The sequence below is a fragment of the Mauremys mutica genome, chromosome 6, assembly GCF_020497125.1.
Source record: "Mauremys mutica isolate MM-2020 ecotype Southern chromosome 6, ASM2049712v1, whole genome shotgun sequence".
Taxonomy (NCBI): Eukaryota; Metazoa; Chordata; order Testudines; family Geoemydidae; genus Mauremys; species Mauremys mutica.
In genome coordinates this window covers 25740999-25768948 of record NC_059077.1, presented here as the reverse complement: position 1 = coordinate 25768948, position 27950 = coordinate 25740999, and the positions used below count along the sequence as shown (strand labels likewise).

Here is a 27950-nt window from a genome sequence, read left to right as displayed (position 1 = left end):
GTGCAGGCAGGGAGAGGAGAAAGAAAAACGAATCCTGTGTATACCCGTGTATCCTGTGTATACCCGTGTATCCTGTGTATGCCCGTAACCGAGCCTGATCACCTCGAAGCCTCTCTCTCAGCTCACGTGTTTCAAACAGAGCTTCTACGTTTGCCGGTCGTTATGCGTTGGTTTGTATTTGTAAGTATCAGTTATTACTAAATGCTGCATCTTTGTTTATAAATATTGTTAGTAGATATTTTAGTCATTGTGTGTTTTAAGTTTCATTAACTCTATTAGCTAATCATCCACTGCTCCCTTACCCCTTGTAATTATCCCCAATAAAACTTTTAAATTGATTAAGTTTAGTGTGTGTGTGTGTGTCTGCAGTTTGCATCGTGACCCACACTCTCCTTGCATCCCTTACCATATAGTCTGTTGCCACGTGCAGCCTGGTAAATAACAGGCCTGCATTTTCTTTCGCCCCTGCAAGTCCGTGGCAATCTACAATTTCAACATTCGTTTTCATCCTGTATCAGGATGAAAAATTGAAATATTGGAAATTTTCAGTTTGTAAGTACCAAAACATTTTGTTTTCTATTTGAAATAAACATTTAGTTTTGGTTTGTTGAAGCAAACAGCTTTGAGTTCATTCAATATTAGACTGCATTCACCTCTGGTGTGATGCCTCACAGGAGTGGTATATCAGATACCTCTTGTACCCTATGGACTGGGCTTCCTGGCCAGACATCTCCCATGATGCACCCCAGTCATGTGATTCCCATGTTGTAGCAAATGACTCAGTAAAAGGAAACCACAGGGAATCATGAGAGATGTAATCCAGCCAAGGAGCCTGGACCATAGGAGAGAATGGGGCACGAAACACCTGAACTACAGCATCCATGAGGCACTGCATCACAAAATATTTTGGTTCACTTTAATTGAAATATTTTGATTTGGGTTGAATTGACCCGAAATAAAATATTTTGTTTTGATTTTCCCAACAGAAATCTTTTTTTTGGTCAAAAATCAAAATATTACTGTGTAAAATTTCAATTGCGTGGAAATATTTTCAATGGGAAATTCCTGACCAGTTGTACTCCACTGTACATAACAGCTAGAATTACTCTAAAAAAAAAAAAAGGTGGAAGTGGAGACTCTGGAGAGCAACTGAGAATTCTGTCCATGCCTCCTTATCCAACTATTCTTTTGTGGCATGCCATACTTTATGAAATACTGTACAAACAACGCAAACATACTCCTTGTCCCAAGGACCCCTCAATTGAAATTCTATTCTATCCTCTGTGACCACAGAAGGCTCTCTGTGTATCTGGACAATGCAGATTCACCAGCCATTTGACCCCACAATGCGGGGATGCCATGGCCAGAAGTGTGACTGTTAGGCTGCAGTGGAGCCAGGAGAGAGGATTTTCCCACAGAGAGTCTCACTGTGAATCCTCATTGCTTGGACTGCGCACCAGGGAAAGGATTTACACCTGTATGGAGTATGGCCGATTTCTCCTTGAGCTGAGTTTTAAATGTGAGAGATGCTTTCTGTGGTGAATTTAGAATAAGCTCTATCATATGAATTTTTTTTTCTTTGCTGTAAATTATGTCCTCTTTGCACACATGGTAACAGTGAAGAATAGACAGCTGTTTAGGGATATAGTTTACCATGTTATGTCCACTGAAATAATCTGGGCTGCTAAGTGATACAGTAACTCCTCGCTTAACGTTGTAGTTCTGTTCCTGAAAAATGCGACTTTAAGCGAATCCAATTTCCCCATAAGAATTAATGTTGAGACAGCAGCTGCCTCCCTCTGTCCTGAGCCCTGTAGTGTCCCCTCCCCTCCATGGAAATGGGGTAAAGGAGCAGTGGGCATGAGTGGGGGAGGGGGACACCCTGACATTATCCCCTCTCTTTCCCCACCCCTTGCACAGCAAGCAGGAGTCTCTGGGAGCAGCTCTGAGATAGAGGGCAGGACAGCACATGGCAGTGGGGGGAGGGACAGCTGAACTGCCAGGCAATTGATAGCCTGCTGGGCGGCTGCCGCACAGGGAACTTAGGGGAGCGGGGAGCTAATGGGGGGGCTGCCGGTCCACCCTGGTTCCAAGCCCCCACCAGCTAGCTCCAACGGGCTGCTCTTCCTGCAAGCAGTGGACAAAGCAGACGGCTGCCAAACAACGTTATAAGGGAGCATTGCACAACTTTAAACGAGCATGTTCTCTAATTGATCAGCAATGTAACAACTAAACAACATTAACTGGGAGAACTTTAAGTGAGGAGTTACTGTAATTCATTACTGCAATGGAATTACTGACAGAAATCAGGAGTTCCATTTGAAGGGAATGGAACACCAAAAGGGGTTCCTCTTCTCAGCACCCTGCTCGGGGGCTATGGAAATGCACAGGGGGAAGTGGGAAGGGAGCTACCCACCAGACCAGAGCCTTTTCACAGCTGTTGCTGTAGCCTCTAGTTTCCTGCACCAGGCAGCCTTCCTACTCCCTACTGCAGGTGTCTGAGGGGAAAACAGGAGAAGGCCCAGCTATTGACACTTCAGCCAGACCCTTACCCTCTGACCAAGGAATAGGTGTATGCCTACTGCATAGGCCCCTCCCTCAACAACTATTCCTACTTTGAACGGCAGAATCATCCTGGTTCACTGTTGATGGCTCCTCCATTGCCACCAGCCACAGGAAAAGGGGCCAGATTTTCCCTATATCTGGAGATTCATATTAACAAGTGTCCTCTGCATCAGTAGTTCCAAAAAGACTGAATGAAAGTAGCCGACTCATTAGCTGCTCACTTATTAAGGGATGTATGCAGCTGAAATAGCTTTTTTACAGTACTAAAGATGTTAACCAAAAATGCATATTCTGATTAACTAGTTCCTCTAAAGTTGGAAGTTAAGTTATGCACCCAATGGACTAGAGCCTTTGAGCATTTCAGGGAAAGTGCCCTATTCCAGAAAATTCAGCTGGTGCTGAAAAGATTTTGTGTTAGCTATAGGCAAGCCCTTTAAAAAAACCCAGCATATTTGAAGCCCAATATTTTACCTCACACAGATATGCTACTTCTCAAAATATTCCTCATCTTGAAAATTTAAAATAATTATTCCTGCAGGCATCCAAGAAAGAAGCCACTCGCCTGTTTAGGCCTACCAACTGTTCGATTACATATTCCTTAAGGACTGTACTGCTAATGGTAAGTAGATAGGTATTTTACAAGTTAGACTCAGATATGCTCAAACAATTAATTTATTGAATTTCCATGAGATTTTAATCCCAAAATTCCCACCTGGATGGAATGAAGACTGTATGGTTTCCTGTCTGTGGCAGACTCTCCCCATGTTGCTTTTCTAGGATATGGGTAAGAAAGTTAGCCCTGGGGGAGTGAAATGATTCAAACAATTTCATCATTTCTGAAGGCTTGTTTTACCTGCACAAGAGATTCATAATCCAAGAAAACCAGAGACATGCATAGAGAAGTACAGCTACTGATTCTGCAAAAACAGAGTATCGGATTGGAAGAGTATTTATTTAAGACAAGGGAGGTTGATTCAGAATAGACTTTTTTTTTTTTTTTTACACTGGTATAACCCCACTTGACTTCACTGGTATTACTCCTGATTGATACCAGTATAATTTAGCCTTAAAACTGTATGCAGCAAAAGAAAATGCAGGTGTAGTGAAAAGTCTGTCTCTAATCACTATTTAAGGCTTAAAGTTCACTGAACTTTCTCCAAACAAACATTCTGAAGCATCCAAATGTAAGAGGGTATAATCCTCTAAATGACCAAATACATTGTGAGTTTTATTTTAAAACCTCCGACTAAACAATATTATCAAAACAATGTGCTGTTAGCAAATTCTTTCCCAAAGTCTGGAAACAACTACACACTGAATTTCAATTACTCACATCTCTTGACCTACAGAAGAGAATGCAAGCATGTACTCTGCAGCTAAGTAAATTTATTCAAGGATGCATTTTCAACGTGTCAAGTGGGGATTGGGATGCCCAGCTTAGACTTTCGCTAATGGGCTATGGGTATTACGAAGAGATGCTGTGACAGGATGCATTTGCTCCACACTGGATCGGGAAGAGTTAACCCTACATTGTGAGCTAAGGAAGCAACACCCTCTCAGCTCTACTGGGCATGCTCCAAATGCACCAGTATAAAAGGGAGCAGCTCAGTCGGAGGGGGAACCACTGGAGAGGAAGGACACACATTGTAGGCTCCAGTCCCAGTTGCTGGGGACAGTGCAGACAGGGAACCTGGAGACAGCGGAGACGCTCAGGCCGTAGCAGTGGGAACCACGGTAGGAAGCAGCCCAGGGGAATTAGACAGTGGTCCGGTTAGTGAACTGGAACTTCGAGTCAGCGTGTTTCGATCAGACCCTCCGCTGATTCAGTGGAACATCCTCTGGCCACTACCAGGGCCCTGGGCTAGGGCCCTGAGCTAGGGCCCGATGGAGAGGGAGGGCCTGGGCCCCCCTACCCAGGCCACCCCCCCTTTTTGTATGCAGTGAGCCCCTTCCCCGACATAGGCCACTTGGCCACTAGGCATTACTACCCCAAGGACGGCACAAACACATTGACTTTGGCCACTAGGCCTTACTGCCCTGCTAATGGGGGTGCATCTATTGACTGTGGCCATTGGGCATTACTGCCCTGCTGACTGGAGCGAATCTACTGACTCTGGCCATTTGGCCTCACTGCCCTGCTAACAGGGGAGAATACTCAGAGTCAATGTATTAGGCCTCATTGCCCTGTTAGCAGGGGTAAGTATATTGACTCTGGCTATGGAGACATAAACGCAGGTTACGTACACCCTGCCCTTACACCCTAGGGAAAACGGTGCACTCACCCCACACTGGACGGGGTCCCCCCAACCCTGTGACAGATGCACATAAACTTGCAGCCTACTCTTCGCAGACAAAGAATGAGGGTGAGAGAAGCACAATGAGTCAGTACTCAACCAAATCCCTTTCTAACATTTCATGCTGAGTTCAAAGAAGGGGAGGGAGAGGGAAAGATTCAGATCACTATTATATTGGGAAAATAGGCAGTGGAACAATCTCCTGACAATTCTAAACCACAGCTAGTCTTACATAATGCCTATTAGACATCCTTCACTCTCGTGTACCAGCTCCAAATGCAGTAATCATTGTGTCACTTCAAACCCACTAAACATCAGGCACTCTGATTTGAACACAAAGTGGCACAGAAATTCAGAAGCGGACCTTCGGCATGGGGAAATCTTTTTCATTATATCTGTGTTTTCTGGACTGTAACTGTGCTGTAGGACAATGTTTTGGGTTTTTTGCAGTTTTCTTTTTAATTTACAACACCAAGCTCTTAAAAAAATCTTTAGATGTGGTTTCCCTGATGAGCTGAAGCATGAAAAAAAGATGTTTTGACCTCACAGCACACAGCAGTCTAGAGGCAAATCTATCTTGTTGCCTAATAACTTTCAGTGAAACTAATCAACATGTGTTTACTTAATGGACCAAACCAAAGGAAGAGACATACCAGTACGTTGTGCTCTTACAATATGTGCAAACACAAACAAGTAGCCTCACATATGTTTGTAGATACCACTCACATACTTCTTATAGCTGCAGCTCAGGGACCAATTTTACAAAATGTAGCTCTATTACAGGGGTGTCTAAACTTACTGACCCTCTGAGCATCATATGATAATCTTCAGAAGTTCAAGAGCCGCAAGACACGAACAACCTTTACGCATGCATTTTTAAAAATATTATCATCCTACTTATTGTATCACAGCTAATTACTGCTAGAGCTAGAGGCCTGGTGGGTCTCTATCCTGGTCATAAGTCTTTGGAAATCTGGTACAGAGGAGCTCGGTCAGATGTTGATTTGTAAGGACTGCACAATGTTTCAATTTTACAAACTTCATCACAGAGTACAGCGATTCACAGGAAAATGTTGTGCCAAAAATTGAAATGAGTCGCACACTAGTCTTTTTGAGTTGAAAATACTTCATTCCTGGCACTTGCTTCTGTAACTCGATTGTAGACTGATGTATGAGTAATCTTTAGAGCGTTGTCTACCTGCAGTTCCAATAGTTCCATTTCTACAATAGATGTTTCTGTAACCACAGTTTTGGGAATCGGACAGCCATCACTGATCACATCAACCATGAATGGATTTACAAAAACAGGGAAGCAGGATCTCAGCTTCTGCAAGTCTTCAAACCCGGACTGGAAGTCATTAGGCAGGCCTTGTAATTTACCTCTGTGATCTTCTACTTTGATTATCTTACTCTTGAGATGGGGAAAGTGGTTGAAGTCTCTTGACACTATGTCTCTTTGCAGAAGCTTTAACTTGTTCTGGAAGCTGAAGACTGTCTGAGTAAGGTCAGAAATAATCTTATCCTTCCCTTGGAGTGCCAAATTGAGAGTTTGCAGATGCTGCATAATATCAATGAAAAACATCAGATCCTGCATCCACATCTTTCAGTTGTGGACAGGACTTTTCCTTTTCTTCAAAGGAAAGCATTGATAGGCTCCATCAGTTCCACAAACCTATTTAAGTTATTGTTGGTTGATAACCACCTCACAATACAGTCGAAAGAGACATTGTTAGGTTGTCTTCAAGATCCAGCTGTTCAATGACATTTTTGAACTGTTGATGAGTCTTCTCATTTGAATGGATGAAATTGACAATTTCCAGGATTGTTTTTGTAACAATTTCATACCTGAAGTATCTGCCTGTGAGATGTTCACGACGGATGATGCAGGGAGAAACTCTGGAAATTTAGGATCACTTTTCAAAAGTCCGTTAAGGCCTACTTTTTTTCCCCACCATTCCAGATGCTCCACCCATTGCAACACTGACAAGTTTATCCAGTAGTACATCGGCATTTGTCAATGCTTTATCAAGTGCATTATTTATGTCAACACCACAAGTTGTTTCTTTTAGCGCCATTAAGTCCAACATTTCTACTTTTACAATTACATCCGTGGAAACATAGCAAACAAATATCACTAGTTGTGGTTTATCTTGAATATCTGTGGATTTGTCGACAGCTAGTCTGAATGCTAGAGAATTTTTTAGATCATTTTGCATCGTGCTTGCATCAGCACAGATCTGGGAGATCTGCCTCTCTGTGGCGTGGCGCAAAATTGTAATCTGCTGTATTAGTCATTGAAGTTTTGTGTTACTTTGATCTAAAATTGCAACCACTTCTGCAATATTCTTCTTAACAAATTCTCCATCACAGATGTTTCGCACGAGTGATATTCCATGCCATAACAAAACTAGGTTCAGTCGTTGTGTCAGCTTCCTTACTGAATGCCGAAAGTAGTGTCTGTTAACTGTTGAGGTGTAAATTTAATGTGATTAGCTTATTTTTCCTTAATTCTGATCCAGGAGGATATTTAGAGGAAAAGTTATTGTGATTTGTTTCATAGTGACGTTTCAAGTTGCTTGCTTTGTAGTGAGAGAGCGATGCATTGCAGATAAGGCACAGGGGTCTGCCACTTTTACTAGTGAATGCAAAATCTTCCTCCCATTCTGGCTGAAAACTTCAGTTTTCTTCTTCATACTTGCATTTCTTACAGTTTGATGATGTCATTGTCATCCACGAAATTAACATAGGGTTAACACTTACATCTATAACTATTCAACTGTGACTTATGAACAGTAAACACAGCCTGTAGTGTGCAGCATGCAAGGAGATCACAGCACAGGAGGTCTGCACAGCACTAGAGTGAAACAATTTCCTGTTATAATGAGCCTGTGCCTCTGAAGCTGGAGCCTAGGTGCCACTTGCAGGGCTGAAGCCCCAAGCAGCAGTGCCCCTCCTCCTACAGGGTTGAAGCCAAGAGCACCAGCTCACCCCTGCGGGGCTGAAGCCCCGAGCCTTGGCTCCCCCCTCACAGGGCTGAAGCCGCAAGTGCCAGCTCGCCCTGCTGTGGGGTCAAGCCCCAAGCCTCGGTGCCCCCCAATGGGGCTTGAGCAGTGAGCACCAGCTCAACACCCCCGCCCTCCATGGGGTGAAGCCCCAAACTCAGTGAGCCACAGTTGACCCCTTAAACAGCCGCATGTGGCTTGCAAGCCGTGGTTTGGCCATGCCTGCTCTATTATATACTATTGCACGTTTTAGATAATTCATGATAGAATCTCCTTGAAGGTTTTCTAATAACTTTCCATAACAACTAAGACAGTAACAGGAAACGAGATCCATAAAGTAAAGAGCACATCGTGATTTGAGACCTGCAAACTCAAGACACCACCTCTTCTTATATTCTTACATGACAGCTGAAATCAGCTGAGAGGATTGAGCTGACAGTCCCAGCATTTCTACCTCTGAGGGCTGGAGGCAGGGCATTTCTACCTCTGACGGCTGGAGTCAGGACATTTCCCTGACACTGAAATTCTCTTCTCCCTTTGGGCGTGAGTTTGATGACTTCCAGAGCATGTTTCAAACCCTGTTTACTCAGACTTTCCCCAGAGGGTGGGTATTTTTTTTAAGGCAAAGGGTGGGAGTCATTGCTGACTTTATATCAATTGAGATTATTTATTTTAAATTTTTACAGTACATTTCACACAGAGAGAGAGAGAGAAAGAGAGAGAGAGAGAGAGAGAGAGAGAGAGAGAGTGATAAATGCACTATGTAAAATTAATGAATAAATAATAAGGAACATCTGCACTGAATCTAATAATATAATTTTGAAATACATGTAGTGCACATATACTGAAATTCAGATTCCATAGACAGATTTACCTGATAAACTCCAAGGTGTAGTACTGGATTGGGAAACTTCCTTCATTGACTCCAGGTTTCCATGATAGCGCAACCTCTGAATCAGAAACTACTATGACCTGAGGCTGATAGGGTGGTTCAGGAGGCATGCATTTATCTAAGCCAAAAGAATGGCATGTAATCAGTATTAGAAAAGCAGATAAATTTTATAGACACAAAGCTCAATACACACACATACCCCTCCCAGCACCGAGAATCAGATTGGTTTCTTACCACAAAACAATCACACTTGTAAAAGTATTATGTTAAAAATATTTAAACTTCAGTACTGTACAAAAATCAGATTTAGCTAGGATTCACATGCTGCACTGTGGGCAAGAAAGATGCTAGAGGAAAGAGGTTTCTTTCTTCAAATGCCCTTGCAGGCAATTATAAAGGGTCCACAAGGCACCTGGTACCTGAGGTGGCATTTATCCTTTTAAATCTTTTAATAATGTTACTGACCATTTTGCCATTACAAATACAGCCTGCCCTCTGACATGAGTGACTTTGAGCAAAACAGAAATTTTAGCTCTCACTCTGTGTTTACCTGCCAGCAAAATGAAATGTCTTGGATTAACTCTGCCTCAGCGGTTTCATAATGGAAAGCTATTTACACAGATTTTACCTTGGGATAAGGTTGTGATGTCTCTGGGCATGCTGGGTCGTCCTTTTCCTGCCCAGCCATAAGCTCCTACACTAACGCGGTGTGGAGTGCCTGGCTTTAAATTGCCAATAACAACATCCTGTCAGAGACAAGAAAAAGAAGATACAAAAAAGTAACAGATCTGTTTCATGTTACTGAAAATGACATTGTGTGCTTTGCTGCTCAGATGGGAGAATCCTCTTACATGATATTTTCCATGCAGGCCCCTAGGAAAATTGCAACAATGCCAATTCAGTACACAAACAAAACACACAAACAAGGTCACGTGTTTCCTGAGAAGCTGTAGTTTTACCCCACAGGGATCTACAGAACTGACCTAGACCCATTTCTCAGCATAATTTCGAAGTCTGAAGAAAGTTTTTATGGAGCTCACAATCACACACTTTGGCTGCTGAAATTTAAGTCACATACATTCCCCTTGTGAGCCAAATGCTGGAGTTCATTATCTGTTTCCAGGGGACTGTAGCTGTTTCTGATGGTGAAGAAATGTATGACCTCTCCTTGTACACAGATCAGGAACCAATGGAAGTAGATGCCCCCTGAAATTTTCCTCCCACACTGCTCTGCTAATGCTATCAACCGTGACCTGAAATGAGTGCCTCCCTTTATGGAAGACCAAGGACTTGCTTGTTTCTGTGCCATCATCACAGGACAGGTTAACCCAAAGGCAAAACTGTCACCTGCCATATGTAAGGCATTGCTGAGCTCTGCATATGATAATTTGTAATGTGTGATGCTGTTTAAGACTCCCAGCATGACCAAGTATTTATCTCACTGTCTGGTCCATTACAGAACATGTACTACCAGTCAGCTGGAACTATTCAGATCTCATATTTTGGCTCAGCCAAACATTAATAAAGATGGATCCATGTGCAAAATTCAGATCCTGGTCAGGGTTTGGATCTCAAAAATCCTAGAAGTTGGGGAGCTCTTGGATATGGGTTTTGATATGGGTCCATCGCCAATTGTTTCACTGGAAACCATAAATGACAGCTCAGCTGTTGTTCCAAAGATTAACAAAAGTATTTACATGAAGGCAATAATTGAACTGGATGATTTTATTATATGAAACATCATATATACATACACACACATACATATATGCACTTCTAAAGAGTCATCCAGATATTTAAAATATCACTCATAGTGCATGGGAAAATTCAGAGAGCTCTTTTCCCCTAAAGCTAAGAGCAACTTGAAATAGTATTTCCAGGTGCAGCAAGCTAATGAAAGATCCTAATAGTTTATTATCTGCCAGCCTCCTGATGCCAGTCTTTCTAATAAACTCTCCTTCTTTATTCCTGTGGGTAAATACTGTACTAGTCCAATAGTTCTACTGCCTGTTATTGCTACCTCCAGTCCCAATCTGCAGTGAGCTCCAGAGAAGTAGACACCATAAGCTCATGCACAGTCCAATTGATTGGACAGAGGTCCTGCCATATACAGGTTGTTGTGAGTCAGGGTTTTAGTCTAATGTTAGAAAGTCAATGCAATTATATGAAGTGCTTTTAAAGCAAGTTAAGATATTTATATGGATCTGGACTGAGTTCCACCTTCTTGTACTCTTAATGCATCTTAAAAGATTTGCTGTGTTGTGATACTAGAAGTATAGTGGGCTGAAATCTCTACTGCAGTCCATTGGCTGTGTCACAGGTACTACAGCAAGGTATGCCAAAGTTTAAACAGCATACAATGGGGCAAAATTTGGCCTTCTGTTTTATTAAAACATTATGGGCCTTACTGACATAAATGAGAGAAGCTCTGTTGACGCAATGGAGCTTTGCCAATTCACAGCAGTTGAAGATCTGGCCAAACATGAGCTTTGCAAAATCACCTAGGCCTAACTTTGACTCTATCACAAAATGTATTTCTCCTGTCAGGGTGTACAATCTCATAGCTATTCATTGTTCTCCAAGTTCAGGCACTTGACCTAGAAACCTTCCACCTCTAAAGCCTGCCTATTCTTTTTTTAGGACCAAGTCCACAGGCTTACACGTGTGCTCAGTGTGTAGCATGTGAATAACCCCACTAAACTCAATCGGATAAGAGCCTTAATGGGTGCCTTTATACTATATTTCCATGTTTGCTGGGTGCTGTTATTTATATGTTCTATGTTGTAAATCAATACCATGGCCAGATATAATACATACTATCCAATTTGATAATGCTTATACTTACAGACTGGGACTGATTCTGCTCTCAGTTACAGCAGTGTAGGTCAGGAGGGGGCTCCATTGAAGTCAATGGAATCATATCATTGTAATTTAGAGGAGAATCAGGCCCACTGTCTAAAAGACAAATCATGCAAACCTGACCACAGTGTTATTGCAGATTTCTGTTGACTTTGGTATGAGTATAACAGAAAGCATTTCAGCAAGAATGTCTGAGCTCAATAACATTTCCTGGGGATTAATGACCAGCTGGGAGCCGATGAATCCCAGCAAGTCATTAATTCTCTAAGGGCTTGGCTACACTTGCAAGTTGCAGCGCTGGTAGAGGCTTTCCAGCGCTGCAATTACACCCTGTCCACACTTGCAGGGCACAACCAGCGCTGCAACTCCATGGCTGCAGCGCTGGCCGTACACCCAGGTCTGCTTGGGGTATAAGGGTTGCAGCGCTGGTTCTGCAGCGCTGGTCATCAAGTGTGGACACTCACCAGCGCTGTTATTGGCCTCCAGGGTATAAGGAGTATCCCAGAATGCTTTTAACTAAATTATTCCCTTTGTTTTGTTATGCAGCCTCTCTTTGTTTTGTTGTCAATTCGGAGCTCCGGGCTCTGTGCACCGCACCGGGAGCTGCTTCAAACATAGCTCCTGTTTGCTGTCATTAATCTGTAACTACTGTCAACAATGAAATGAGATAACCCCTGCAGGGGTTGAGTGTTTGCTTTGCTTGAGAGAAACGGGGGGAGGGGGCAGAGGGGGGGAAGGGAGTATGTTGGATGCAGAGTATGTTGGATGCAGGTTGTTTGCAGTTAACAGTAAGGGGGTGGGAAAATTTTCTGATTTTGCACAGTGTCGATTCCAAAAATCCACTCTCCCCCCCACCCCGTCCCTGTCACACTGCCCCACACACCCCTCTTTTGAAAAGCACGTTGCTGCCACTTGAATGCTGGGATAGCTGCCCATAATTCATCACTCCCAACAGCGCTGCAAATGCTACAAATGTGGCCACACTGCAGCGCTGGTAGCTGTGAGTGTGGCCACACACCAGCGCTGGCCCTGCACAGCTGGACGACCAGCGCTGCAACTACCAGCGCTGCAGATTTGTAAGTGTAGCCATACCCTAAGAAATGGCCCAACTGAAGTCATTATTGTTATCAGATGTACAGATGGGTCAAACCTGGAACCTCAAATCTGAAAACCCTTCAAAATTCTCCAGTCCAAACCCAATCTTACAGTTTTGTTATTGAATTAGATCCAAAACTAGGAGTCCATTTTCCCTTTTCTGGTTTAGATGCATCCGAAAAGTCTCCTAACCACAGTGATTCTCCCAAGATCTAGCAAAATTTCCATTAATACAGATAGTTGAAATCTCGTGAAATCTACTGATCTCACATGATTTCCACCATTTCTGGCCAAAATCTCACATAAACAGCTTGCAAGAATCTGTGAATGTTGACTCCAAGCCTATACCTTAGTCCTGATTCAGTCTCAAACCAAAATCCTTCCATACATGAACACTTCCTTTTTAGCCCATCTCTAAAACTAAACCCTTTAGGGTTATTGTTTATGGAAGCAGAATGGTCCATTGGACTGAGCACAGGACTAGAAATAATTCACCAGCAGCAAAAATCATGAAGGGGGGTTATTTTCTATACAACATTGTCTTTAGTCTCCCAATCCTGTCTCCTTTTTGTGTGCTCTCTCTGCCGCCCCTATTCCTGTATCCTATCCTCTTTTTAGCTCAGCTCAGACCTACTCTTCCCATCTCTTTTCACACTTTCTTACTGCTCTATTCTTCCCTCCTACCCACAGGGTACATCCCCCTTCCATCCTCTCCCTTTTGTCTCACTGCTTGGCCCTCCCACTCTGGCTGACTGCTCAGCTCTCCTGTGGCCTTCGCTGCCTGGCTCTCATTCTTTTACGGTCCATCTCCTCTAACCTCAGCAAGGCACCCTCAAGTGTTTTTGATGATTAGTGTGGAAAATTATCCATCTCTAAAACGGAGACGATAATAATGCTTTCTTACCTACCTGCTCTGAGCATTAGTTAATGTTTGTGGCACTTTGACTATGAAAAGCCCCATTTAAGTGCTAAGTAGTATTGTTTTAGTAGATTATGAAGCATTTTAGTGAACTGCATATGAATCAGTGGAAAGGGAGGCTCTAAATGTTCAGTCTTATTTTGGATCACAGCTGCGACAGTTTCAGGAAGTGCAGTACTTACAAAAATCGCTTGTCCATCAAGTTGACTCTGGGGGAAAAAAAGCAGAATGGGACTTGTTAACAAACGACACACTTAAAAGTTGATGGCAAATCATAAGTGATGGGTCAGCAAAGCAAGATATTACCAATATACTCAGCAGATGGGACACATAATTCCCAGCTCAAGCAGATGTACACGTGTTAGGTCAGCTTGAGCTAGTGTCTAAAAATACCAGTGTAACCATGACTACGTGAGTAACAGCTTGGGCTAGCTGCCCGCATGCAATCCCATCTGACCCCTTGGGTAGGTACTTAGGTGGCTAGCCTGAGCCTTGCAAGCACTAGCTCATGTATAGGTTCCTGAGCTGGGAATTAAACCTCCCAGCTGCTGTGTAGATATATCCTATGATGTCATATCCTATGGTGGCAACTGAAGTACTTTTAGGAAAAAGAAGTGAGGAACAAAGGAGGGACAGAAAATAGCGTATAACAAAGTAATAATTAATCATGACAGTGAGACTCCTTCCTTTACCATGATCCCATAGCTGTGAAAAAGCCATGAGATTTAGGAGAAGCCAAAGAAAGAGTATAAGGCAATAGGGAATCTGAGAAGCTACTCTTCCCTCTTCTTCACTTCATCCCTTCCTTTTGAAGAGGTTTGCTAATGTTCACCAACTTCACCACAATGCCCTTCAAAAAGAGAAAGAAATCCCCCCTCTGCCCACAAATATTTGAATTCGATGCTATTATCTCAGTGCCACTTTCTAGCCAGTGCAGTCCTAGGGAACGTTCCTAATTCAGCCACGTGAAAGGAAGAGTAAAGAGGACATGGTCTGAAAGAAGGAAGGACACTGATTAGAAGGAGAGCAGGAAATGGGGAGAAGGAGAATGAAGCATATAAAGGTGAAAAGAAAAGGGATGAAGAGGGTAAGGAAAAGAAGAGAATAGGGGAAAAGGGAAAGAAAATGGGAGGTGATGGGGAAAAGATGAGATTTTTTGGAAAGAATAAAAAACTTCCAATCCCAGAAAATCCCCTGGGAGACAAGAACTTGCACATTTGCCATTTTTTTGTAGTTAGGAGTTATTAAAGCTCACAATTAAACTTTTAATCTCAATTTTTCAGTGGGCAGAGTCTCACTTGTACACACAGGAATTTGCCAAAAAGTCAACAACTCAGTTTGCTCAGACATTTACCAGATGGGCATTTAGACACCTAAATACATGGAACAGCAAATGGAGGCATGTGATTGCTCTTCCATTTTTGCATGCACAAATGAACTTTTCCCAAGTGAAAAAGTGAACTTGATATCAAAAGTAATATTTAAAGAGATGCCATAGGTAATTGCTATTAAAACCCACAGCAAGTCCCAACAGTTGTGAATTCAAAACTAGCAGGAGAATGAGGTACAAAAATCATATCCCAGACTTCTGATTAGATTACAGCAGTGTGCTATGATTTCCTCTTTGCCCAATAGTCCCTGTGGGTTTGGAATTGAAACCGGTATGTCATTCACACAGCCAAAGAAGTCAGAATTCCTAGTTCCTACTACAGAAGTACCACCAATTATTAGAAAATGCCAAACTTAAGTCTCTCAAAATTCCAGAGGCTCTGATCATTCTGACAATGTATAAAGCCAGATACTCACCATGCTGAGCATATCCAAGCTAAGGGGGACATCATGCGAAAGCTGTTTTACTGGTTTATCAGCTTCAACCTCTGAGTAAAATACCTTGAAGAGATGTAGTTAAGGCAGTGATACACATACTTTAGAAATAATGAGTAAATTACTATCACATCACTGAGAGTGTCTGCGTATACATCCCTTGCCCCTCCACAAACACACAGAGAGTTAGCATACATTGACATATTCTTCAGACTTACCAGGGCTTGTCTACACATTGAAATGATATAATTTATAACCTGTTAGCTGATACAATGTTACACACAACTTAGCACATAGTTGTAGAAATAAACTGTCGTATTTAACACTGTATCAGAGTGGAACCTAGGGTTAGCCATACTCAGCTGACACAACAATCCTTGTTTAAACTAATCGTTTAACCTTGTGTTTAACATGTGTGTTTTAACATATGTCATATCCCAGTACAGACAAATCCTCGGTGTACATATATTAGTTGGCATTCAGTGACCTTCCTGGTACAGTAAAATGCAGTCGCTAAATTCAGCAAAATGCAGCCTGAAACAAGTACAGTAGGTTGAATTCCCATGGAAGTCTCTGGGCTGCATTCAGCAATGACACAAATTGCACTGTGAGTTATACATCATGGGCAAGATCCTCAACTGGCGTAAACCCATTGAAGTCAACTGAGGATCTGGCTCCTGTGTAAATTGGTAATAAAACTGGTGGAAGTTGCAAAGCAGTGTAACTTTTGCCCACTGGATATCCACTTAATCTCTCTGTGCCTCTATTGCCCACCTATAAAATGGGGATGACCCCTTTCTTCCACTGTTTGTCTGGCCTGTTTATTTAGCTTACAAGCTCTTTAGCGCTTGTACCATCTCTGACTTATGTCTGTTCATACATTCTTGGATTTTAAGGCCTGAAGAGATCATTAGATCATCCAAGTCTGACCTCCTATATAACACAGGCTAGAGAATTTCACCCTGTACTGAGCCCAATAACTGGTGTTTACTTTGATTAAAGCACAGAAAGGCATCCAATCTCAATTTGGAGACATCGAGAGATGGAAAACACAGCTCTTCCCTTAGTAGTTTGTTCCAGTGTTTAATCACCTTCACTGTTAACAATTTGTGCCTTATTTCTAATTGGAATTTGCCTGGCTTCAATGTCAAGTAATTAATTCTTGTTATGCCTTTCTCTGCTAGACTAAAGAACTTCTTAGTACAAGGTATTTTCCCTCCACGTGGCCCTTTTCTGCACTCTCTCCAAGTCTTCAACATCCTTTGTACAATGTGGACACAAGAACTGGATGCTGGTATTATAGTATGAGTCTTGCAATGCTGTATGTAGAGGTAAAACTACCTCCCTACTTCTACTCACTTCTCCTCTGTTTATACATCCAAGGATGTACCAAACTAAGTACAGTGCCTAGCTCAATTATTGTTATTATTACGTATGATGTGTATTATTATAGACCTTTAGGAGCTACTACAATACAAATAATTCAATAATAATAAAAATAATTCAGTAGATGTGCAAGACAAGTGTAACTTACACAACCAAGGGAGGAAAAGATAGGGCATAGCAGGAAAAGCAAGTAGCATGGAGGTATAAGATGAAACAGCCCCTCACCATCACAACTTATATCAGAACTAGAGAAGGTCAAACATTTTCTGTTATAACTTTTTTCCCAATGGAAAATTGAGTTTTTCATTAAATGGACATCTTTCATGAAATTGTCCGCGTCCCTTGAAAACTTTTTTTTTCTATGAAAATTTGCATTTAGATTTGGGAGGGGGGTTCCATCAACATTTTCCATGGGGAAAAACAAAACATTTTTGACCAGCTCTTGTCTACCATCCCCTATATTCTTAGGGCCATGTTCACCTCTGGCAAAAACAGCTCCCATGGACTTCAGTTTAAGGGTTAAATTTGGTTTCCACAGAATACAAAATCAGTGTAAGTTTCATTTGTTTTGCATACAACTAATGCCAAATCCCAGACTGATGCCAAGTTACACTGCTTTGCTTCTGAGACCTACTGACACCTCTTTTATCAACAACTTACAGCAGCACAGAATCCTAGAATAGAGGTTCTCAAACTGTGGTCTGTGGACCACCAGTGGTCTGCGAGCTCCATTCAGGTGGTCCATGGACAGTTCCCTCTAAGGTGCATGCCTGGGTGGCCTCACATGAGAGAATGAAGGGCCACCCAGCTAATTAGTGGAGCCGCACAGGCGTGGCTCCACTAATTAGGTGCCTGGACCCTGGAGAAGATGCACATGTAAGTTGAGGTGGTGGCCTTGGTGGAAATAGGAGGTAGGTGGGAGGGGACAGTGGAGTGCGGAGAGGGGGTGGGGGAATTTAGGACATGCAGGGCTACAGTGGCCAGAGAAAGAGGTGACTTTCCCCAGTTCTAGGGCTGCAGCTGCCGGGGAGAAATGGCCCTCCTTTCTAGCCTCAGTTCTGTGGCTGCTGTGGTGGGAGAGAAACCCCTCTCCTTCCCAGCCCCAGCTCGGGGGCTGCCACAGCCAGGGACAGAGGGCACATCCATCACATTAGAAAGGAAAGACTACTGATATTAAAATATGAATTGTGTGCTTTTATTTGTAGAACAAAAAAAGTTAATTATTATTAAGGGTTTTTTTTATATAGTGCTTTTATCCAAAGAGATTTATAATAGTTAGCTAACAGTAAAAACAACATTTGGAAAGATCATTAAGTGGTCCACTGAGACCCTCAGGAATTTTCAAGTGGTCCATGAAAAAAAAAAAAAAGTTTGAGAACTGCTGTTAGAACAATAGGGCTGGAAGGGACCTTGAGAAGTCATCTAGTCCAACCCCCTCTGCTGAGCACTTAGAGGAGAGGAAAGTGATCAGGAACAGTTAGCATAGATTCACCAAGGGCAAGTCATGCCTGACTAACCTAATTGCCTTCTATGATGAGATAACTGGCTCTGTGGATGAGGGGAAAGCAGTGGACGTGTTATTCCTTGACTTTAGCAAAGCTTTTGATATGGTGTCCCACAGTATTCTTGCCAGCAAGTTAAAGAAGTATGGGCTGAACGAACGGACAATAAGGTGGACAGAAAGCTTGCTAGATCATTGGGCTCAACGGGTAGTGATCAATGGCTCCATGTCTAGTTGGCAGCTGGTATCAAGTGGAGTGCCCCAAGGGTCGGTCCTGGGGACAGTTTTGTTCAATATCTTCATTATTAATCTGGAAGATGTAGTGGACTGCACCCTCAACAAGTTTGCAGATGACACTACACTGGGAGGAGTGGTAGATATGCTGGAGGGTAGGGATAGGATACAGAGGGACCTAGACAAATTAGAGGATTGGGCCAAAAGAAATCTGATGAGGTTCAACAAGGACAAGTGCAGAGGCCTGGACTTAGGATGGAAGAATCCCATGCACTGCTACAGACTAGGGACCAAGTGGCTAGGAAGCAGTTCTGCAGAAAAGGACGTAGGGACAAGAAGCTGAATATGAGTCAACAGTATGCCCTTGTTGCCAAGAAGGCTAACGGCATTTTGGGCTGTATAGGTAGGAGCATTGCCAGCAGATCGAGGGACGTGATCATTTCCCTCTATTCAGCATTGGTGAGGCCCCATCTGGAGTACCGTGTCCAATTTTGGGCCCCACACTACAAGAAGGATGTGGAAAATTGGAAAGAGTCCTGCGGAGGGCAAGAAAAATGATTAGGGGGCTGGAGCACATGACTTATGAGGAGAGGCTGAGGGAACTGGGATTATTTAGTCTGCAGAAGAGAAGAATGAGAGGGAATTTGATAGCTGCTTTCAACTACCTGAAAGGGGGTTCCAAAAAGGATGGATCTAAACTGTTCTCAGTGGTACCAGATGACCAAACAAGGAGTAATGGTCTCAAATTGCAGTGAAGGAGGTTTAGGTTGGATATTAGGAAAAACTTTTTCACTAGGAGCGTGGTGAAGCACTGGAATGGGTTATCTAGGGAAGTGGTGGAATCTACTTCCTTAGAGGTTTTTAAGGTCAGGATTGACAAAGCCCTAGCTGGGATGATTTAGTTGGGAATTGGTCCTGCTTTGAGCAGGGATTTGGACTAGATGACCTCCTGAGGTCCCTTCCAACTCTGATATTCTATGAGTCAGGACCAAGTATACCTAGACCATCCCTAAAAGCTGTTTGTCCAACCTGTTCTTAACCACCTCCAATGGGGATTCCCCACCCTCCCTTGGTAACCTATACCATTACTTAACTATCCTTATTGTAAGAAAGTTTTTCCTAATATCAAACCTCAATCTCCCTGGCTGTAGATTAAGCCCATTATTTTTTGATCTAGCTTCAGTGGCTATGGAGAACAATTGATCATTGTCCTCTTTATGACAGCCCTTAACACATTGTTATTGTTACACTGTTATCAGGTTCCCTCTCAGTCTTCTTTTCTCAAGACTGAGCATGCCCATTTTTTCACCTTTCCTTATTTTTATACATCTCTACTAAATTTTACTCAGTGTCTATTGTTCAAGCAGTGGACTGGGAGTCAGGATAGCTGGGTTCTATTCCTTTCTTTGGCACTGAATCACTTTGTGAACTTGTGAAGACATTTAAATTCTCTAGTGCAAATTCACCGTTTCAGTGGAGGTTTGACACAAAGTCCTTTGTGGTATTAAAGGCTCACTCTGGGGCTGCATGGGAGACTGACCAACTGTGTCTCTGTGTAGCGGGTGCCCGTGGAACCCCATATGCACCATAAAACTGGTCTTCGCGCTAGTCCATGCAGGACTAGTGCAGAAGGTTAGTCTGGAGATAGCCAGAGGGCGAACATCAGATCCACATTTATGCAAATCTAGTGGCTCCACAGTCCAGCACAATCAGCATGGAAGGATTGTGGACGCTATTCTAGTTCACAGGCTAGAGTAAAATCCATGGGGGTGGAGTGCTGAGTGACAGCCCTACACTGTGGGACAAATACTCAGGCTTGAGGAAGTTAGAATAAATTTCACTCTCTGTGCCTCTGCTTACCAATCTGTAAAAAAAAAAAAAAAAGCATAATATTTATCTGCCCTACTCTACCTTACTGGAATGTTCTCCTACCTAATTAATTGTAAAGTGCTTTGAGATCCTTGGATAAAAGTCACAAGAGAAATGCAAACTATTGTGAATACATGCTTCTTGCATCCACACAAAATCCCCTTCTAAAACATAGCTGCTTGTTAATTAAAGACTCCATTTTATCAGTTACACCTCAGCTTTTTCACAGAACTCTTTCTAGACAACTCTAGTGTATGGTACTGAGTCTGGGATCCAAAGTACTCTCCTTGCTTTCTTTTACTGTTTTCACTTTCCTTGGGAGCAATGCAGGGGACTATATGGTCCATTTGGATTCTATGCTAACAAAAATGAAGGTTTACTTACAGTGTATCCTGTGATGGTACTTGCATGCTGCCTTGGCATTCTCCATTGTATGCTGAAAGCTGTACAGTTCAGTGAATCCATCAGTATATCTAGAGGAGGCCCCAGCCTATCTGCCTCAAAGCAAAATGATATTGTGTAAGAAGTTTCAGGAAACAAAATTTCCTTGTTTATAATCAGGTGAGGGGCACATCTTTGAAGAAGAATACACATATGCTGCCCTATTTTTTAAAAACCTTCAGAAATCAGACAGACCCAGTCATTAAAGGGCAAGATTCTACCACTCTCACTGATGCTGAGTAGCTCCTCACTCCACATGCTGTCCATGTGGTGCTACTCAGCATGACAAATGGAGCAGAATCTGACCCAGGATTAATTTGGGTCTATCTATCAACCCATCAAAGTACATTTGCTTTTCTTTTCAATGTATTTGCAACTACTGCAGCACACCTGTTAATCTACTTAGCATTAGTGGTGTAAACAGAGATGTGAGGAAAATTCCCTGGGGCCCATGCCCCTAGGTATGCATGCAACCCTTGCAGACCATGTGAAGAAAGGGGCATGCGTGAGAATTTACCTTCTCTGTAACCAGAGTAAATCTATGGAAATACTTAATTACTCTTCACCAGTTGGGTTAAAGGATTCTTTACTGTGTTTCATAATTTTTGTACACAACATTGCTTTGATGGTCTTGCCAAAAAAAAGCTTGCAATTAACTGAGGAAGGTTATTAGCTTTAATAACAAAGGCACTTTATCTGGTAAAATTATAAGGATCACAAGTCAACCCCTACAGAAAATTGAATAAGTACTGACAAGAAACTCTATCATCCTGAGTCAAACTGCAAGGACCATGAAGCACTGGGTGAGCCCCTCTTGTAACTGTAATCAAAGTACAGGTCTGGTGTCTAAGCTCTGGAAGCAAAACGAAAGATGTGGGTGTTTGTATGTGTGTGTGCATGTGCACAGGCAGGTGCAATGAGCTCCACTTACCTGAAGAAAAGATAGTGAGAGCAAATGTTACTACCCAAAGTGAAGGAATTTTAGCCACTGTCTATGAAGCCTTAACATAGAACACTACAACTCAGGGCCTCAAACCCACAGTCTTACAGACAACATTTCCCTTGAAATCATTAGGAAGTTTGACTATGGAGTGTGGTTTCCGGCCCAAGATTTTTAACAAAAGTTCCGTAAGTAGCCAGACAACTATCAATACTCTTGAAAACAAAAACACATGGTAAAGACTCTTCATAAACAAGCATAACAAAAAAGTGATGAAAATTTGCTGGTGAAAAGAATTTTCTATGGCAACTTTTATTTCCTTCATGGCAGCAGTTTTATTATATGTAATGTTTTTGTGACCTTATCTACCATAAATGACAGGGAAGGCTGAGAAAACCTGATTTTTCAACTAGTTCTAACAAAATACCAAGTGAAATCAAGTTATTTTAAAGGTCATTTTTAGATGTGAGACAAGCCTAAATCAGATTTACACTTGTCATTTCCACCAACTTATTTGATTTGAAGCAAAATACAAAACTTAACACCTTACAAATACTCACCAGAATTAATCAGCAACAATACTTTAGAAGAGAAGCTAAAACAAGAGTACTGCTGACATTTAGGTATTTTAAGAATTTACTCTGCATTATTCCACTACTAGGATGCTTTTGGTTTTATACATTTTTCTTTTATTGAACAGGCAGTTCGGGTGCCAAGACTGCTACTTATGATAATCAAGTAAGTTTCACTGTTTACCTTGTGGTCTTGTCCATTTCTTTTTTTATCTGCTACCAGCTATGGTGGATAAAATCTAGACACAGCCATAATAATACAAATAGACAAGGTTTAAGAAAGCACCTGGTGAATCTATTTTTGTCTCATTGTTAAGACTTGTACTTCTGAACCTTTTGAGACTAAATTTTGAAACCCAGGGCAGCACTAAAATACCTCTGTGAAGCTCTCCTGGATACAATAAGGGAGTACTGCACTGAAAAAATAAAACTAGAGTAAAAAACTTGGGGTCCAATCTTGCAAAACTTTCCTTACATGGGTAGTCCTTACTCACAAAAACAACTGCATTGAAGTGCATAGAAACATTGGAAGGAGTAAAGGTTTACCCAATAAGGCCTTTATTTAGAAAATGGAAAACTTGAGCCAGATTCTCAGCCCCACTCCACACTACCTCTGCTCTCTGTGCTCTCTGCTTTTGACCCTGTGACCCTCACTCCCATCCCCATTTTATCATTTGTTGTTCCCTGACTTTACTTGAGCCCTGGGTTCAATGGCTAATCCCCTGAGGCTGGGGGAGGTGCCTTTACATGCAGGTGGGCTTGTGCCTGCCCACCCCTGGGAACTCAATATGTGCCCAAGCAGCACAAAGGGAGTGGAAACCTCCTGCAATTCCCTCACTGGGTACACCCTCAGCATGATATACAGCTGCTGGAGCCATCTTCTAAGCCTCCCTCCTGGCACAGGGCCGACCAGAGGGGGGGGGCAAGAGGGGCAATTTGCCCCAGGCCCCGAGCCCCACAGGGGCCCCCACCAGAGTTTTTCGGGGCCCCTGGAGCGGGGTCCTTCACTCGCTCTGGGGGGCCCGGAAAACTCTTGCGGGGCCGGGCGCAGGAGCTTCTTCTGCTCCCGGTCTTCGCCGGCAGGGGGGGGGTCCTTCCGCTCCGGGGCGGAAGGACCCCCCGCCGGCGAATTACCGCCGAAGACGGAGCGGGACCCTCCGCCGAGTTCAGCTCGGTCTTTGGCGGTAATTCGGCGGCGGGGGGCCCTTCCCTTCCGGGACCCGCCGCCGAAGTGCCCCGAAGACCTGCGGCGGGGGCCCCCCTCCGCCGAATTACCGCCGAAGACCGGGCTGCACTTCGGCGGCGGGTCCGGCTTTGGCGGTAATTCGGCAGCGGGCAGGGGGGGTCCGCCGCGGGTCTTCGGGGCACTTCGGTGGCGGGTCCCGGAAGGGAAGGGCCCCCTGCCGCCAAAGACCCCGGGCCCCCGGAATCCTCTGGGCGGCCCTGTCCTTGCAGTCCCCAAAAGGGATGGGTGGAAGCTCTAGCTACCCCAGCTGGCATATGGTCTCTAGGAGAATGTAGCCAGCTGGTGCAGTTTAGAGCAGCCCATGGTTCTGGGGCCAAACAGAGAATCAGGAAACTGTAGCGAGGCTCCTAACAGCCCCGCTTTTTGCTGAACCTAGCAGTAGCTGAGTGCAGCAGAAAATTTGACCCTTCTAGTCCATTTTACCAGCTCCCTCTTCTGTCCTGCATTCAGGATCATCAGCTTGACACATATTAAAGTATTGATATACAAGAACAAGAAGACCTTACAACCCCCCTCGGAAATAAAACAGCAAGAATCTCAGAAAAACTAAACCTACTGGAAATAATAATAATACTTTGGTAGCCCTTTACATTTAGAAAGGGCTTCTCGAACTTTAACTAATCATCACAATAGCCCAGTGAGGTAGGTAAGTATCAAAGCTATGTAAATAATGAGGGGAAAATATGCCATAAATATTTCTTAGAATTTATAAACCAATTCACTTAATATTTTTGCCCCTCTTGTGCTTATTTGTTATGGATGTTCTTGCTGGGAAGAATTGAAGCAACTCTGAAGAATATCCCTGGAAAGATGATTTTAAATTCTTAATTACAGATGTGCTGGAGATCAATAAAATTGATTGCAGAAATTATTTGGTGAATAATTTGGATTACATTTGAAAAAAGTCACGATCCATTGCAGACACAATGAAAACACAAAGAGGCAAAACGGTTTAATAAAAGACCCACTCCAAATTATTCATCCAGATCCCCTATACTTTAGTAACTTCAATTTGCAGAAGATGAAAAAGACAGAGAGAGCCAAATACCACTCTCGGGCCTGGTCTATATTTAAAATTTAAGTTGACATAGCTAATGCACTCAGGGATGTGAAAAATCCACACCCCTGAGCACTGCAACTATGCTGACCTATACCCTGGATGTAGATGTGGCTACGTTGACAGAAGCATTCTTCTCCCCTCCCCCGAACAAAACTGCAGAACAAATGTGCAAATTAATGTTGACTGAGGCCAGGTCTACACTATAAATGTATATCATTATAACTACGTCTCACAGGGGTGTGAAAAATCCACACCCCCTGACCAATGCAGTTATACTAACCTAACCCCCATTGTAGACAGAACTATGTCAACAGGAGGGCTTCTCCTGTCACCATAGTTACTGCCTCTTGCAGAGTGGATTAACTACCAGGATGGGAGAAGCTCTCCCATTAGCATAGTAGTGTCTTCACTGAAGCGCTACAGTGGCACAGCTGCAGTGTTTTCAGTGTAGACCTGCCCTCAGTCAGTGTTAATTTGTACGTGTTCCCCATCATTCTGCCCTGAACACATTGACTCCTGATTCTGCCCTTATGTGGGTGTCAAGCTGGGCAGCACCAAAGGAAAACTTGAACAAATTAATGGTGACTCATTCAAAATTAACTTGTGTGGCTCTGTCTCCCACAGAAGGAGGTTTGGGGGGGAGGGAGTAGGAATATCTGGTAATGTGTAGATTGTTACCCCCTTCTCCAGGTCTCTCTGCTGTCCCAGCCACAAAGCCTGCATCTTAGAGATGGCTTCTACAGTTTCAGAGAAATGTGTAAGAATGCAGCTGGTCCCGTAATTCCTCTTTCCATACGCCCTGGGCTTGGATCTGCATGTGCAGAAGATTACTGATCACATAAGATGAGGGGCGCTTCTGAACCCAAGTAGCCTAAGTGCACTTGTTGACTACCCTGCAAGTTAGTGAAAGAGATGTGAATAGACCCATGTGCACCTAACTTCTAAGTTTAGTTCATGAGAACAAGCTTTTTCCAAAGAGGACTGGACTCTTCCATACAGAGGCGGATTAGGGATTTGTGGGGCCCTGGATCAGAGTAAGTGGGGGCTCCCACCCCCCTGCCTGCAGCAGGGTCGGGACACGAGGGATTCCCCCGCTCTCTGGCAGGAGCACCAGGCAGGTGAGTGGAGCAGGTTGGTCTGTGGGGGCACCCATTTTGGGGGGGGGGCTCCCCAATTGGCTGGGGCCCCTGGGCAGGGGCTCCATTGGCCCTGTGGCTAATCTGCCACTGCTTCCATATGAAAAAAACGGTAAGGGAACTAGCTCTGGCTCTGGGATAAACAGGTAATAAAGCAAGGTGTTTTATCTAAAATCTATGTTAAACAATCTTCAAAATGATAGATGACTCAAGATGCTTGAGAATTAGGTCAGATGATAGAGTGTCAGCCAGGAAACAAGAAACAGATCCGATATCCCCATGTGTTCTATAGATCGGTCAGATTAATGATTCATCTATTCACCTCAAAATAGCCAAGGAAGCAAGATTTGAATAAAACTACAGGACACACAGAGCCCACCAGATAGCAGTATTATAAGTAAGACATGAGCTACTAAGACTGTATTTTACATGCTACAAAAGAAATAAAAATTGTTCTGTACAAATATAGCAGAACTCATTTTTTTTCCTCCTGGAACTGGGTTTTGCAACCCAAGGCAGGCACAGAAAGTTTGGTGCACTCCAAAATGCTTTTCTGAAACACAAAGCGGAGGCACTAATCTTGGTCCCAAGAAAAAGTTTGTTGATTTATGAGGAGCATGGTTACACCTGTTCTTAATGTTTCCTCTGAATACTGTGTGGGTGCCTCAGTTTCCCCTATGCATTTCTTAAGTCTCCAGGGTGTATAAATGGCCGACACTCTGTCTCCTGGCAACAAATGACCGGGGCCCTTCCCCCCTGCAAGAGGATGGCTAAAGGTGAACAAAGAGATCAGGTGACCTCCTGGCCCAGAAAAGAGACAAAGGCCAGAAAGGAGGGGCTGGAGGGGGTTTCAGTTTGGAGCTGGCTGGGGACGAGGAGTGAGTGCAGACTGCAGACGTAGGCATGGCTCGCATCTGGCTCGCACTCTCCCCCTCCTCCCTCAGGATGGAACTGGCTGAGGCGTCCTGTTCTCTGAATCTACAAGCTCTGTTTTAGAGCATGTTCCTGTCATCTAATAAACCTCTGTTTTACTGGCTGGCTAAGAGTCACATCTGACTGTGAAATGGGGGTGCAGGATCCTTTGGCTTCCCCAGGACCCCGCCAGGGCGGACTCGCTGTGGGAAGCACATGGAGGGGCAGAGGATGCTGAATGCTCCAAGGTCAGACCACGAAGGTGGAAGCCGTGTGAGCTTCTTGCCCTGGAGACAGTCCGCTCACAGAGAGGAGACTTCACCAGAGTCCTGATGGGCTTTGTAGGGAGCAGTTCCAGAGCATCACCCGGGAACTCCGTGACACAAAGTAACTACAACACTGGGAAAAATTACCGAAAACCATTCCTACCATGACCAGTGGGAGCTGCAGCACAGACATGGCTCCCTCAGCCAGAGGTAATTTTACCACCATTTTAAACATGCTTTCTGCAAAGCAAGTCACATTAAAATGGTGATACAAAACAATTCCAACCACAGAAGCCTTTTTTACCTTGTGATTCCCACCAGCTTTAACACTAGTTAGAGCCAGCGGAAGCATTTTTGTAAACTTCCACCTGTGTTTTTGTCCGCCATATGCTTCTGATGTACTAAGTAACCTGGGGAACAAAATGGAACAACTCCAGGCTTGCTCTCCTTCAGGAAGTCCCTTGTGATAACGTGAATTCACCCCTTTGCACTTCCAGTGTGTGGGTACTACGGCTACTTCTACCCTCTGACTGGAGCTTGAGTAGACATACTCGAGATTAAAGTTATCTCGCTAACTTGGGTCCGAGAGCAGTGAAGCCGCTGCCGTACATAGAACCATAGAATCACAGACTTTAAGGTCAGAAGGGACCATTATGATCATCTAGTCTGACCTCCTGCACAACGCAGGCCACGAATCTCATCCACCTACTCCTGTATCAAACCCTAACCCGTCTGGAGCTCCTGAAGTCCTCAAATTGTGGTTTAAAGACTTCAAGGTGCAGAGAACCCTCCAGCAAGTGACCCGTGCCCCATGATGAAGAGGAAGGCGAAAACCCCCCAGGACCTCTGCCAATCTGTCCTGGAGGAATATTCCTTCCCAACCCCAAATATGGCAATCAGCTAAACCCTGAGCATGTGGGCAAGACTCACCAGCCAG

The 27950-nt window shown here is 43.6% G+C and overlaps 1 protein-coding gene across 2 annotated transcripts in view; it reads right to left on the bottom strand.

Moving 5' to 3' along the window:
* EGFLAM (EGF like, fibronectin type III and laminin G domains) overlaps positions 1 to 27950 on the bottom strand; it is a 132988-nt gene that overhangs the window by 80571 nt on the left and 24467 nt on the right. For both annotated transcript variants that reach the window (XM_045020510.1, XM_045020512.1), the window contains exons 2-6: positions 20825 to 20934; positions 15433 to 15516; positions 13809 to 13835; positions 9382 to 9499; positions 8736 to 8871 (exon numbers count right to left, since the gene is read on the bottom strand). In XM_045020510.1, the coding sequence (XP_044876445.1) occupies positions 8736 to 8871; positions 9382 to 9499; positions 13809 to 13835; positions 15433 to 15516; positions 20825 to 20934 (475 nt within the window). The remainder of the gene's footprint in view (positions 1 to 8735; positions 8872 to 9381; positions 9500 to 13808; positions 13836 to 15432; positions 15517 to 20824; positions 20935 to 27950) is intronic.